A 14,057-nucleotide genomic window follows, 5' to 3' on the forward strand; every position below is an offset into this window, starting at 1 on the left:
AGAATAAGGATCCCCTTTGGGACTAACTTGTATCATCTGCTCAGAGTTCTGAGGCCGCAAGAAAAGGTAAATTAGGAAGACTTCCCTACTCATCTGAAAGGCTGGGGTTGTGCAAATTATACCTCTCCCCCACGTTAAGGGCTGGATCACCTGAATTATCAGAGTTTAATTGAACTTTTCCTCCTGATCATATTGTCACTTGCAGATCCCCAAATATATATTTAATAAATGTGTCCTATGTTCTGCTGACCTCACCTGTATCTCATCTACTTATTTTCCTGATACAGTTGCAATTCTGTATGCCTTGGATAATGAGAATTTTCTCCATTTCACAGGTGACATGTTTAGGTCATATAATGTGTTGTATGTACTATATATATGTAAAACCGGGAGGTATTAATTCAATACTTGGTGGTAAGCCCTGCATAATGTTGAAATGACATTTCCCCTCCTGCAGTTGTCTCTCTTGCATATGTCAGTGTTGCAAAGACAGTAGCTGGCAGTGGAGATTAAGGTTAGATAGTAGTTAACTGTCCCTACTGGACTGCCCATGGGAATGTTAATTAGGAGTCATTCACATTTTCCCAGTGTCACCTGAAGGAACTCAGCAAGTTCACCCCATTTGAAGCATGCCTTCCATCCAGCTTGTCTACTCATCTTTGGTCTCTGTAAATACTATCTGTCCTTCAGTCTATCTGTCCCCTCTGTCCCATAGCTTTGTATCAGGTCAGCCTGTCCTAGTTCCCCATTTGTCTCACCCTCACCTTTTACGTCATCCTAGTTCCACCTGCCCTCCAAAAGCACAGTCTTTATTTGTTCTGAAGACACCATTTTTGTTCAGTCCTTTCAACCTGGACTGTCCTGCAGTCTTTCCCAACTCAGGCTGTTCCATGCTTGTTCCATCTGCCCAGATGCCCTGGAGTCCAGTATGCAGCCACATCTCCATGCCATGCTTTCGACATGACTGGAATCAACACAGTCCACATTTACAGATTGATAGGAGTTTATAAATGTAAATGTATGGATGGTAAAGATTACTTTTTTAATTAAAAAGCTCAATTAAAAAACAAGGCAAGAAAAAAAGGAACAAATCAGTCAGTGGAATTATTCTTTTTTTCCTTACTAATTGGTGTCTTATGTTCAGCTCAAGCCTCAATACTATAGTGCAAAATTTGGGGAGGAAGATGCAATCCAGAAATCCAGCACTATAATTTTACACCCCACTAAGGGCTTTACAAACAGAAATGTAGACATAACCTCATCTGTGGACTGACATTCTTTTTTAAAAAACACAAGAAAATAAAGAAAGGCAAGTGAGGAAAGGCAAAGAGAAGAAATGGGATATCAGCTAGACACCATGATCCTTTTTCCTTACAAGCTGATCCCTGGTATTCAGTTCAGGTCTCAGTACAATAATGTAAAATTTAGGGAGGAAAATGCAAGCCAGCAATCCACCACTAGATGCCAAGATGGAAAAGATCTCCACAGCCACCATGTATTTCCCTTTGGTGCTCAGGTAGGTTGGGACAAAAGATAACCAAACGCTGCAGAAAATCAACATGCTGAAGGTAATGAGCTTGGCTTCATTAAAAGAATCAGGCAACCTCCTGGCAAAGAAAGCCATGGTGAAGCTGATAATGGCCAGAAGCCCCATGTAGCCCAGGACAGTGTAAAACATGAGGGTTGATCCTTCATTGCATTGCACAATGATCTGGTCAGTCTGGGAGTGCATGTCAAACTCTGGGAAGGGAGGAGAGGTTGCCAGCCACACTGCACAGATGCCAGTTTGAAGAAGAGTACAGAGGATGATGACTGACATTGCCAGCCTCTTCCCTACCCACTTCCTCATCCTGTTTCCTGGCTTGGTGGCCATGAAGGCCAGAACCACAGTGATGGTTTTAGCCAACACACAAGAAACAGCAAGGGAGAAGATGATCCCAAAGACTGTTTGACGGAGAAGGCAGGTTACTTTCTCAGACCGTCCAATGAATAAAAAAGAGCACAGAAAGCAAAGCAACAGAGAAATGAGCAGGGTGCATGTGATGTTCCAGTTATTGGCTTTGATTATGGGGGTGTTCTTGTGCTGAATGAAACTCCACATCACCACAGTTGTGATCAGGGTGAAGAACAGAACAGAGAAAGACAAAATGATTCCCAATGGATCGCCATAGGTCAAATAGGTTATATATTTGGGGATACACCAATCCTGGTTTTTGTTTGGGTGCTGATCCTCAGGACACTTGCTGCAATATTTTGCATCTGGAAGTAATGAAGAAGTCTCAATAGACCAACAAATGTACCCCTATGCTTGTATCCTAGGTCATTGGTTCCTACACTGTTTTTCCTGTGGACCACATGAAAATTGGTGTTGGCCTTGATAGTGCACTTAATAATTATTCTGCCTGTTGTAGCAATTATTTTGGACTGTGCTAGATGCTGTGTGATTTTGAACTGTATTTTTATTGCTTCTTTTGTTTCATATATTGTTTTTTAAAGTATGGCAATTTGTATGTCATAGAATCCAAATTTTACTGCATAAAATCCCATGTAAGGCATAAAAGAAGCAAGAAAAGTATAATTAAACATCAATGTGAATCTTTAATGTGGATATGCCTAGGACCACCTAAATGAAGCTCAGGGGCCACTGGTTGTACACGGACTGCAGTTTAGGAACCCCTGTGCTACATGACACCAATCTCTCAGAATTTTGGCATAAATAAAACATTGGGCATATTGAAGAGAGGTATTGCACATGCATGACAAACATGGACATGTTGACTTGGGCTCATGAGAAATGTTGTCCAAAATACCTTCAGAACACGAGGTTGGCACAGCTTGATGCCTACTTTGTCTTTAGACATCAAAACATATCTCATATTGCATGAATCTACAATCTACCGCAATATAATTGAAGAAAAATTTCACATCCATTCAAATGTTTGCCATTCCAACCACCAAGCAAATTCCCCAATTCTTTTGGGGTTGGTTGGTCATGCTCTATTTATTTATTTATTTCAAAATAGAAGCAGTGAGGAGGACTGGACTCTCCGCTCCTCAGTTAGTGAGAAGTAGGGATGGAAGGATCTGTCTGTTTTGGTTCTCCCAGTTTCTCATTTTTTGCAATGTTAAATTGAATTCTCTACATTTCTGCAGTGATCTGCATTTTTGTTTTAAAAAATCCTCATTAAAATTCTCCACCATTTTAGTACAAATTTCTCCAAATAAACACATTTTTATATGCTGTTTTCACAAATATACACATATTTGCAAGCCATGTCTCATCATTTCATGCCTTTGGGGCATGTTATTTTCACTCATGTATCCATTTTTATGCACACTTCCCCCTAATATATGCATCTTTGTAAATGTTGTTTAGTTGGCAAACTGCATCCCAAACTTTTAATAAACGCAAATTTGAAGGATGGTTGTGTTTCAGTTCTCATATTGTTTCAGAAATTGAGAATTTGATAAATTCTGCTTGAAATGAGGACTGAACGGAAACTCTCACCAGCCCTAGTGAGCAAAGGGTTCAGTCCTGCTCTCTGCAAGGGTCTGTTTCTTCAGCACATTCCCCACAGGGAACGTTTTCACAAATCAGCACCCAGCAGGAATGAAGGCATCACCTCATTCTTTCCTCACTCACTCCTCACCACATGTTTAATTAAGCTTTAAAATTCTGATTAAACATGCTGTCTGGAGGAAGAAAGGAGACAACACTTCTTCCCCTACTAACCTTCTGACTGTGCATTAAATTAGCTTTTAAAATCTAAATTAAAAAAATTAAGGCTAGCCCCCAAATCTATTCAGATCTGGATTGGGTCAGCCCTGAATGATCCCAGGTGAGATAGCCATCAATCTGTCATGTCAGGACCCGGATCAGATAGGGGTGATCATGCATAGCTCTCTCTCTCTCTCTCTCTCTCTCTGTGTGTGTGTGTGTGTGTGTGTGTGTGTGTGCATGCGCGTGCGTGTGTGTGTGTGTGCATGCGCGTGCGTGTGTGTGTGTGTGTGTGTGTGTGTGCGTGTGTGCGGACAGAGACAGAGTCCCATTTCCACACTGACATCATAACTTGCTTGCTATTCTGCTAGTGGGATGGTTTTTGGTCCAGCAGAAGCATCTGCTAATTTAAGAGAAAGGGAGACTCTTTTTCTCAGATCACCCTTTCTACTGCAGCCCTTTTTTCACTGTCCTCTGAAAATCAGCCCCAGTGCATTAAGGGACCCTCCAGAATGGTATATCAGGTGGCAAGGGGAGACTGGAGGTGGAATGGGGCCTCAGAGAAAATATTCTCCCTTCTCTTATAATAGCAGATGTCTCCACTGGCTCAAAAGGAATTCTACAAGCAGGAAAGCAGTGTTGGATTTCACTGAACATGTGAGCCAGCCCTTTGAGCACATTTATTTGAGAGAGAAAAAACAACCCTGGAATACTTTCCCCTTATAGCTTTGCAATCTCTATTTACCCATCTGGCTTGAAATCATTCCTTCAGAGCAGTGAGGACAATCGTAACAACAAATCTGTTGCCCCTGACGAACAATCTTGCTGTGTCCAGGATGGCATCTCTCAACACAGCTGGATTGGGGTACGGTCTATTAATACCCAATAAGAAAGGATTTAGTGTGTAGACCAACTGCTTTCTCCTTATGACTACAATGTTGAATTCTATGTATTTTTCAAAATGATACAATGACGAGTAATCCCTGGCTACTTTCCTATAATCCTTTCATGTTCATAATGGTGATAGATCTTATTCCTTCTTCACTTGATTTCTCTTGCTTGTCAGTTCTTCTCATCATTTAGCCCTGGGACACTCTGCTGCACAATTGTCTGTATAAAGCCAGCTATCTCATAAGTCTACAGTTGAGTGACTTCTGAGTTATTCTCTGTTCAAGTAGCTCTGACCCACACCTTTTCCCTGTTTTTTAATTAAGAAATTTATTTTTTAAAATAGATGTTCTTACCTGTCTAAACTTTTGATTCCACACAATGGCACTTGCATTAACGATGAAATCTTGTCCTGCCGTTGCCTGAGGGTTGATCCTTCCAACACGGACTCTATGGATTGACTGATTGGGGAATATGATTGAGTTGATAACATCATATCCAGCTGCCAACTCTCCATTTTCATCAAAAAATATTTCTTCCCCAGCACTATTGTTGAAGCGGATATGTTTCAAAAAGGAGTGAAGCTAGATTGGAGAAGGAATGAAAATGACCTGGGTCTAGTGCTGGGAAACAGATTACTGCAATTCCCCTCAAAATGTTATTGTCTTGTCCTGTGGACATGCAATTTCTGGTCACTCTGACAACACACACACATACATCAATTCTAAATACAATAGAGCAAAATGTTTCCCATCTTCCAAGGGTGCTAAGATCAATCTTTGCAGAGCTGGGTGTGGTTCCCAGGGACACTGCAGTATTTTTCAGTATAATACTCCACACATTTTGAAAAATGCTTGTGCACCACTATTTTTTTCACATTAAGTATTCAGACATTTGCATTCTATGTTAAAGGAGCTCTTTTCCTCATGTGATCCTGTATAGATCTTGATGTAGTCATCTGTGGCCCTTTTCATCATCCCACCTCTGAGGGAAGTCCATACATTGCTTCTGAGAGAACAGGCCTTTTCTATAATAGTTCTCAATCTATGAAATAACTACCCCAGGCTGCCCACCTGGCACCAACTTTGTCATTTTGCTGTTAGGCAAAGACTCCGCCCGCCCCCAAGTCATTTGGACAACACTGTTGATTGGCTGCATTTACTCTGATTATACTTTTGAAATGTTTATGTATAAGCAAAACACTGTCCAAACATTGTCAGAGAGGTACAACTAATTGTTAATTTCAAGGTCTGCAGCATATTCATTGGACTCCTTCTGCAAAGCATACTTCAAGCCTAGATGCTGTTATGGTCTGGGAGCACTTGTTGCAAACACAGACCCGTAGCTTTGTTGCCACATTGGATAAAGGAGAAATTGAAAGATTTAGCTTATTCCAGGCAATAGCAAGGGTAATATGTTGTTTATATTTGCCACTCTGGATTCCTTTGAAAGAAAGGGCAAGATATAAAGTCAAATAACAATCATCATCATGGTGTGTATGCAGCCTGTGTGTGAAGGAGAACAAAAGACAATCAGTCTTGGAAGTGGACTGAAAGACACAAAAGACTTGCTTTCTGTGATGTATCCAAGGCTATGATGCGGGGCGCTCTCCTAGAAGCCTAGTGGTGGAGCAGGTCATTCTGGAGTGTTAATACTGTGAGCATTTCATCATATGCTCCATCAGCAATACATGTCAGTGAAAACATGCCACAACTCTCCAGTGACAGTCATTCCAAGGAAACCAAGCCTTGGACCCCTGAAAACCCTCATAACATGGAAATTGGGGTGAATGTAACAATAAATCTTTTCCTGGCTCCTATTGGATTCCAAAACCTGCTACACGAGAAAAATAATCCTGAATCCATCCAACAGAAAGGCATCATTGCCCACAGCATCTTCTATTTATACATCCACAAGAGTGGCAGTACACTATAGCCAACATGGATTTTCGCATTCCGCAATGTTAAATTGAAAATACCCCCATGCCATTCTGCTGCTTCCCATAAGCACTTTTCAAAACAAAACCTTACAAAACCTATAGTCCTGAACTCAGAAACACTTGTTTAACAACCATCTAAGTTTTCATGGCGATAAACAAAACAGTCAGAGTGAATCGAGAGTTCGAAGTGTAAAACGAAAGGGAAAAATCCAGACACCTGTTGGATTTTTTTTTCTGTCAGTTGTCTCATAATTTCTTGAAATTAATTAAAAATCAGCCATGTTCACAGAGTACCCAACTTGGCCCCATACCCTGACCTTCCTCTTCTGAACTTTAAAAGTTAAAAAAAAGCATGGGTGATTTTTAATTAAAGAAATTTAACATCCCAGTGTATAATAGTGCAGGCATGCTCAATAAGGACCAACTGTCAGTGTTCTAAAAGCCAGACTGACACAGCTATTTCGCTTGGCTAATCATAGTGTGTTTTGGTTTAAATTAGAGTGGGAGACTACAGGGGTCTGCTATAGAATAAAAAGGTGGGGAAAACCCTGAAAAATAATTATAATTGAATTTCTCATCTGATTTGTTATTATTTGTGATATTCTCCAACTTTGCAGAGATAATTTTGAAGTAGCAACTCTCCACTACTGGTTTCCAATTCATTCTTTTTTCCAATTCATTTTTTAAAGATTTGCTTTGAAATCATCAACTGTGTGAGTGATACCTTTACCCATCTACATTCTTTGTGAGTTCTTCAAATACGTATTCCGTTTCACAGCTGTCAATGAAATGTTGATTGTAACTGACAGACAGAAAGCAGCAGGGGAAATGAGTTATTGATTGTAAACAGCAGGGAGGACTCAGGTGTTGATTATAAGCAGCAGCGGGGAAGACACTGACTTGACTATCTGCCTATATCTGCAATTGAAAAGGCATGTAAATGAGCAATAATTACCAGAGCTTGGAAAAGTTACTTTTTTGAACTACAACACCCATCAGCATGGCCACTGGATTAGGCTGATGGGAGTTGTAGTTCAAAAAAGTAACTTTTCCAAGCTCTGATAATTACAGAGTTCAGAATAAAGTTTGATACCAGTGGAGACTTGTGAATAAATAGCAATTATATCAATAACTCTATGAAAAGCATAATAATAATAATAATAATAATAATAATAATAAAAAAAATCAGACATCGGAAAAATGAAAAGATGTGGGGGAGGAATTGTATTGTTAATGACCATTAGGAGGTTACACTTAAAAATAAAACATAAAAAGAAGAGGATTCAATCCCTATTACCCACCCAATTTCCTCCCTTCCTCCTCTCCTCACTCCCTCCCACTTCTCCTTCCCCTCCCCATGCCTCCCCCAAGTCAATTTCACCTGTCCTCAGCATGAGTACACAGGAGTAAATTCCATTGAACTCAATATTTATTTATTTATTGCATTTATATACCGCCCCATAGCCAACGCTCTCTGCTTTTTATACTTTGTTAGAAAATCTGGTGGCTATAGGTATGTTCTTAAACCACTTTTATTTGTCTGTTAGTGAATTTATTACAGTAGCATCTGCCAAGAGTACCTACCTGCCATGGTTGAACTTTCAGAAAATTTCCACCCCCAATTGCTTTCTGCTTCGAATTTGATGACAACATGGCATGGAGAGCATGTGCAACAGCATAGACAGCATTGTAGATACTGTAGCTCTGGCCAGGCATCTCCATTTCAAAGACAGATTCAGGAAGGCTCCTCAACTTCTCTTCCCCAGTACAGTTTTTTGCCTGTGGTTTGTATATGTGATATGCTGGGAATGAGCACAAAAATGCACTGGACCAAAAGTTATGGAAGAAATAAAACTTAAACTGATTAGGATTTAATGTCTCAAGGATATCTTCATATCCTGCTACATCATTAGTGTGGAATGCAAAGGACAAGGTGCCATTAAAGGATTTAGGTGTAAATACATCACTTAACATTACAGATGCAAAATCCCACTGAGCAGTAATGATCCAAACCTTCTCTATTGGCTTCTTTTCATCAAATTCCTGTATCACTAGAACCTTTCGTAAGCCCTCCATTGCCCGTAAATCCCCATGAACAAGAATCACATTGGTTGTGGTCAATGAGAGCACGGAATGTATTCTTTCCAAATTATGATTAATTTTTTTGGTTTCTCCCCAGTAGCCTTCCCAGTGATCCTTCAGCGATGGAATAATTTCCTTAAAAGCAATGCAAATATGGCTCTGGAGTAGCCAAGGAATGAGGGTCCTCAATAGCATTTCTGCACTGTCATCATCTGAAACAATAAGGCCAATCCACATCCATCCAAAATGCTGAAGCAGTTGAGCAATCCCAACATACTGTAGACTTTCACTGGGGATCATCCGATAGACGGAAGGGAACTGTGTTTTATCACCCAGTGCAGGGTCAAAGGAGTCATAACTGAGCTAAAGAGAAGGACAATTAACCTTTTAGAGCTCACTCATTATTCCTGAATTTAAATTGCTTCCTTCAAATACCTGGCAGGATAGAAGGTTGAGATCATTTAATCTGACCCTTCAACAAATATCGAAAGGATATTCCAAAGGTTTAGACTTTCATTATTCGATTCCTATTTCCTTCAAATATCAGACAGGATAGAGCTTATGCACATTGTATTTATTTGAGGTCATGCTATCTGATCCTCCAGCAAATACAGCCAAGTCTTTGGTGCTTTGGGTAGGATTATAGAGGGTATATCTACATGTAGAGGAAAACCCACATATTAGAGCCCCCCCCTTTTAATTAGGTATAGGAGGAGTTGAATTTGAAGTAGAAGAAAAATGAAGCAGAATGGTATGTTTATCTTAACTCTTTCCCTTCCCACATTTATTTTAGTCCATATCTCCTCCTCCCATAAGTTTTCCCCTTCACCCCATTCAAACAAATTTCTTAACTACTGGGAGAGGAGACCATTTGGAATAGAAAACCCCTTGAACTCAGTGCAGTTTATTTCTGAGAATAAATCTGGATTGCAGGTAAGTATCTAATGCATGCATTTGCTGCTAATAAGTATTGAACAAGATCTGTGCTGAACTAATTGGGTATAGGAGGGCCTTTGAGCCTTACCATTTTTCAAGGATGTAGGAGATATGTCTGCTTTCCAAATCTCATACTTGTTGCCTACATATATATATATACTCACTTGTGGCATCTTGTAGATATTTAAAATGTGTGGCATCAGCTTAGAGTTATGAGAGGTGAGCCCACCAATGACAGTCACTAGCTTGCATTTCTTGTTACAGATGTAGTTAAGAGAACTCCCGTGTCTTGTAAAAAGGAGATCCATGGTTGCATACGAGGTTCCCATTTTGTTGTAAGCATTTTGAGAGATCAAGTATTCCAATGTGTGGTTGGGTAAGAGCTGGGTTTTCTTATTAATCTCATAAATGGCAAACAAAAAGGCAAGGACTTGGTGGTAGTTGTTAGGCACTGTGCTGCAATGAGATTGGCATGTGGTCAGATATCACTTGAGCTACCAAGTTAAGCAACTTTCAAGGAGACTGATCAAGAATGACAGGAAGTGTTTGGTTGTAATCATCGCTGCTAAAGGTGACCTAACCAGTTTTTGAGTCTAAGGGGACAATTACTTTTTCATGCGGGGGCATGTGGTATTGCTTAACTTTCTTTAATAAATAAATGAAATAAGTATCAAAATTTTGTGTTATTTTTTCACTCAGGTTCCCTTTTCCCTAATACTAGGTTTGGTTCAAGATCTGATAACATTCCATCCCAAAAATATGCACCCATGCAGAAAATCAGACAGGGGGAAAATACTTTTTCACAGCATTGTAAATAAAAATGATCAGTTCAGTCCAATATACTCTTATTCTATTAAAAAAAAACACGATCTACTTACTAGCCATAGACCAACTCATCCGGGATCCTGTTAAAGGGAATCTCATTTAATAAAGGAATAATAAGGGAGACAAATTCACCAATGATAATATTGTCTAGAGGGCCAAGGAAGCTCTTCTCAGCCTTTGGTCGCCAACCACATCTGTATTTCCTGTTCTTGCTGACAGTATGAGGCATCTGCAGCAGCCAAAGGATCAACAGCAACGATATCTTTCTGAAGTGTGGCAAATCAACACCCCACTGACATCTGCACGCACTCATTGTGACAGCTGTACAAATCTGCAGTCTTATCAAAGTCACTGGTTATCAAAATTGTTCCCAAACCACCCTGAAAACTCTTTAAGTGTTACACCAATTTTCCTATTTCACAGATTCCAATCTGGATTCCCAGTTTTTAATACAGTGCAGTCTGTCTTCAATTAACCTCCAAGAACTATGCACAATGGGTTGTTTGAAATGAATCTTTATACAAGGAGAGGAGTGCATCACCAGCTCATGAGGTGGATTCCTCTGAGTTTGTGGCTTCCCTATTGCCTTGAACTACAACTACTTGATAACAATGATTATGATAATTACAGGGTAGACAACTGCCTTTTCCAAGATACTCAGCTACTGGCAAAGTTAAAGAAAACCTATTTGTCTGCTTCATATCCAATGTCTGCCTATCAAGTATCGGTGGTGGTGTGCAGTGCATATTGGATATTGAACATAACTTTCTGAATGGATGTTGACTGACAATACTTTTACCACACCCTAAGAATAAACCAGAACTGTTTCTAGGGACCTTCCTCTCCCCCTCCCCCGCGCCTTTGCTTAAAGAAGTAAAGGGTGGTCTGGAGATGGAGGGTGGATGTCATCCCAATGTTGTAGTCAGGCCACTTTCTGGAGAAGTTCAGACTTATGGTTCCAGTCCTCCTTTGCAGGGGGGGTGGACAGATTAAGATGGCCTGCCCCGGGGACTGATGGAATCCATTGGATTCCTGAATTCCCTGGGGAGTTTCCCAGTAGATAGAGCAGGTGAACCTATTGAATCCCTTGTCATGCTATGAAACAACAAGGTGTCTTGGGCTCTTAATATGGTTGGCCCTGAGTGCCCTCTCCAGCATCGTAGATTCCAGTTAGCACCCTGGTACACCAATGACTAAGGGCAATAAAACAGACTGGATGACAGCTAGAGAGCAAGTGGCAAAAGACGTGCTGTGAGGCTGATTGGGCATGAGTCAAACATCATAAATGTGCCTACTATATGGCGGTTAGGATGGCAAAGATGGCTCACTTCTCTGCCTACATTGCATCCTCAAGTAGCTATCCAGTGGAGCTTTTTTGTATTGTCAAGGATCTGTTGACATCAGTTCCAGGACATGGAGATTTAGACTCTTCAGAGGCCCACTGTGAAATGGTGCACTTTGGAAATATTGAGTCCTTTCTTATTCATTTCAGATGCAGATCATTGTGAGAAATGCCCAGAAGACCAGTATCCAAATGAGAAACAGGTTCAATGCATCGCCAAAACTGTTACCTACTTATCATATGGAGAACCTTTAGGAATCATTCTGACTTCCTTTGTCCTTTTCTTTTTTGCAATCACCATGGTAGTGGTGGGGACTTTCATCCTGCACCAGGACACTCCCATTGTCAAAGCCAACAACTGGAGCATCACCTGCACTCGGCTTTCCTCTCTCTTGCTGGGTTTCCTAAGTTCCTTTCTGTTCATTGGCTGGCCTGGGAAAGTTTCTTGTCTTCTTCGACAAACAGTTTTTGGCATCATCTCCTCTGTCTCTGTTTCTTCTGTGTTGGGCAAAACTATCACTGTAGTTCTGGCCTTCCTAGCCAGAAAACCAGGAAACACAATAAGGAAATGGGTTGGGAAGAAACTGGCTGCATTGGTCATAGTTTTCTGCTCGCTTATTCAAGCTGGCATCTGTGTTTTATGGCTAGCAACCTCCCCTCCCTTCCCAGAATTTGACATGCACTCCCAGACTAACCACATCATAGTAAAGTGCAATGAAGGTTCAGAGACTATGTTTTATACTGTCCTGGGCTACTTGGGGCTTCTGGCTATCATCAGCTTCACTGTGGCTTTCTTAGCCAGGAAGTTGCCTGATACTTTCAATGAAGCCAAGCTCATCACCTTCAGCATGTTGGTCTTTTGCAGTGTTTGGGTGTCTTTTCTCCCCACTTACTTGAACACCAAAGGGAAATACATGGTGGCTGTGGAGATTTTCTCCATCTTGGCTTCTAGTGCTGGTTTGTTGGGTTGCATTTTTCTCCCAAAGTGTTACATCATCATTCTGAGGCCAGACCTAAATATCAGAGAGAATTTAGTAAGGAAAACACAAATCCTTATTTGATTTTCCTCTATCTTCATCAGCACAGTCCAACTCTTTCCTGTATTCTGTCTCCATCTAAGCACTAATGAAATATATTCATCTGTCAGATCTCCAATTTCTTATGATGGCAGAGTGGAATTCAGCACCCACCCCCATCATTCTACCTCTGTAGAAGAGCCAGGCAGTTCCAAGAATCTCCCCACACCATTTGTTAGGAGAAAGCAAATTGTTTAATTCATCTATAATTTATTTATTTAAATATAAAAGCAACTATTCCAAAAAAGTACCCATTCCTAAAAGGGCTCACAAAATATTAACCAAAATGCCCAGAGGTGCCAATGTGCCCACCAATATCTCCTTGGTGCATGTGAAAGATCTCTAAGCAGTGTAGAACATAAGTCAAACATCTTAAAACAGCAGATACAAAAAAACCTACAATTGATAAAATACAGTTAACTGAACAAAACTTCCTTTTTATTGTCAACATATACTATAAACATTGCATGTAAAATTAAGTACAGGAAATACAAGAAAAAATATCATAACATATATTAAGCAGGTGCCATCTTTGTGATCTTTTCGGCGCCTTTTGAAGACTTTCCTCCTTCAACAAGCCTTTTATGTTGAGACCTATCACACTCTGCGTCTGTGTTAGAAATGCTTTTTAATTTTTTTAACGATATGTTTTAAACCCTTTTTTAAAGATGTTTTTAAAGCTTTTAAAAATGTTTTTAATGTTTTGTTTTGATGTATTTTAACATCTGTTTTTCTGAAGTTTTAAAGTGTTTTTAGCATTTTTGTTTGCCGCCCTGGGCTCCTGCTGGGAGGAATGGCGGGATATAAATCAAATAGTAAATAAACAAACAAACATGGACTAAACAAAATACCCCCTTCAAAACAACAAGTTAAAAAACAAGCATATTTTCAAACATAGTAGTTTAAACAAAATCAGCTCATTTTTTGATCATAATGTAATGAAGCAAAACAATTCTCTATGCTTCAATAATCTTATCAATGTTTTAAGGGCTATGAACTTTTTTGGGGCCAGGGGTCACATTGAGAAAGTTTTGTGGGTGTTGGTCTTAAAATGTCCACCATTCAGTACTGATTTCAATGACTTAGACTAGAGGTTTAGAACATCAGGTCCCAGTGTCTGAATGTGGCATTCCAGGTTACTCTATACTTTCCCCAGTCCATACTTCTCACTTGTCCTTCCAAAATGTTTATGGGCAATTATTCAAGTGAATCCATTGACACAGGGGTGTGATGATGTTGTGGGGCACCCCA

At 40.1% G+C, this 14,057-nt stretch overlaps 1 protein-coding gene across 1 annotated transcript; it reads right to left on the reverse strand.

Moving 5' to 3' along the window:
• Nucleotides 1–1,348: 1,348 nt before the first annotated feature.
• Nucleotides 1,349–12,703, reverse strand: LOC133367469 (vomeronasal type-2 receptor 26-like). Its single transcript, XM_061591573.1, has 7 exons — nt 12,624–12,703; nt 11,964–12,266; nt 9,728–10,019; nt 8,130–8,990; nt 4,963–5,190; nt 4,464–4,590; nt 1,349–2,259 (listed from the first exon to the last, which is right to left on the reverse strand). Exons 1-7 carry the CDS (start codon nt 12,701–12,703, stop codon nt 1,349–1,351), a joined length of 2,802 nt encoding a protein of 933 aa, XP_061447557.1.
• Nucleotides 12,704–14,057: the final 1,354 nt, after the last annotated feature.

This window comes from Rhineura floridana, chromosome 11 (genome assembly GCF_030035675.1).
Source record: "Rhineura floridana isolate rRhiFlo1 chromosome 11, rRhiFlo1.hap2, whole genome shotgun sequence".
NCBI classification, from domain to species: Eukaryota; Metazoa; Chordata; class Lepidosauria; order Squamata; family Rhineuridae; genus Rhineura; species Rhineura floridana.

Bases quoted from the DNA above. Each gene is read 5' to 3' on its own strand.
- LOC133367469 (XM_061591573.1), bottom strand. From the start codon at position 12,703: ATGCAACCCAACAAACCAGCACTAGAAGCCAAGATGGAGAAAATCTCC. The intron at 5,191-8,129 runs GTAGGTACTCTT...TCTCCAATCTAG, and splicing joins TGAAAGTTCAACCATGGCAG to CTTCACTCCTTTTTGAAACA. The intron at 4,591-4,962 runs GTAAGAACATCT...GGGTATTAATAG, and splicing joins GGAATCAAAAGTTTAGACAG to ACCGTACCCCAATCCAGCTG.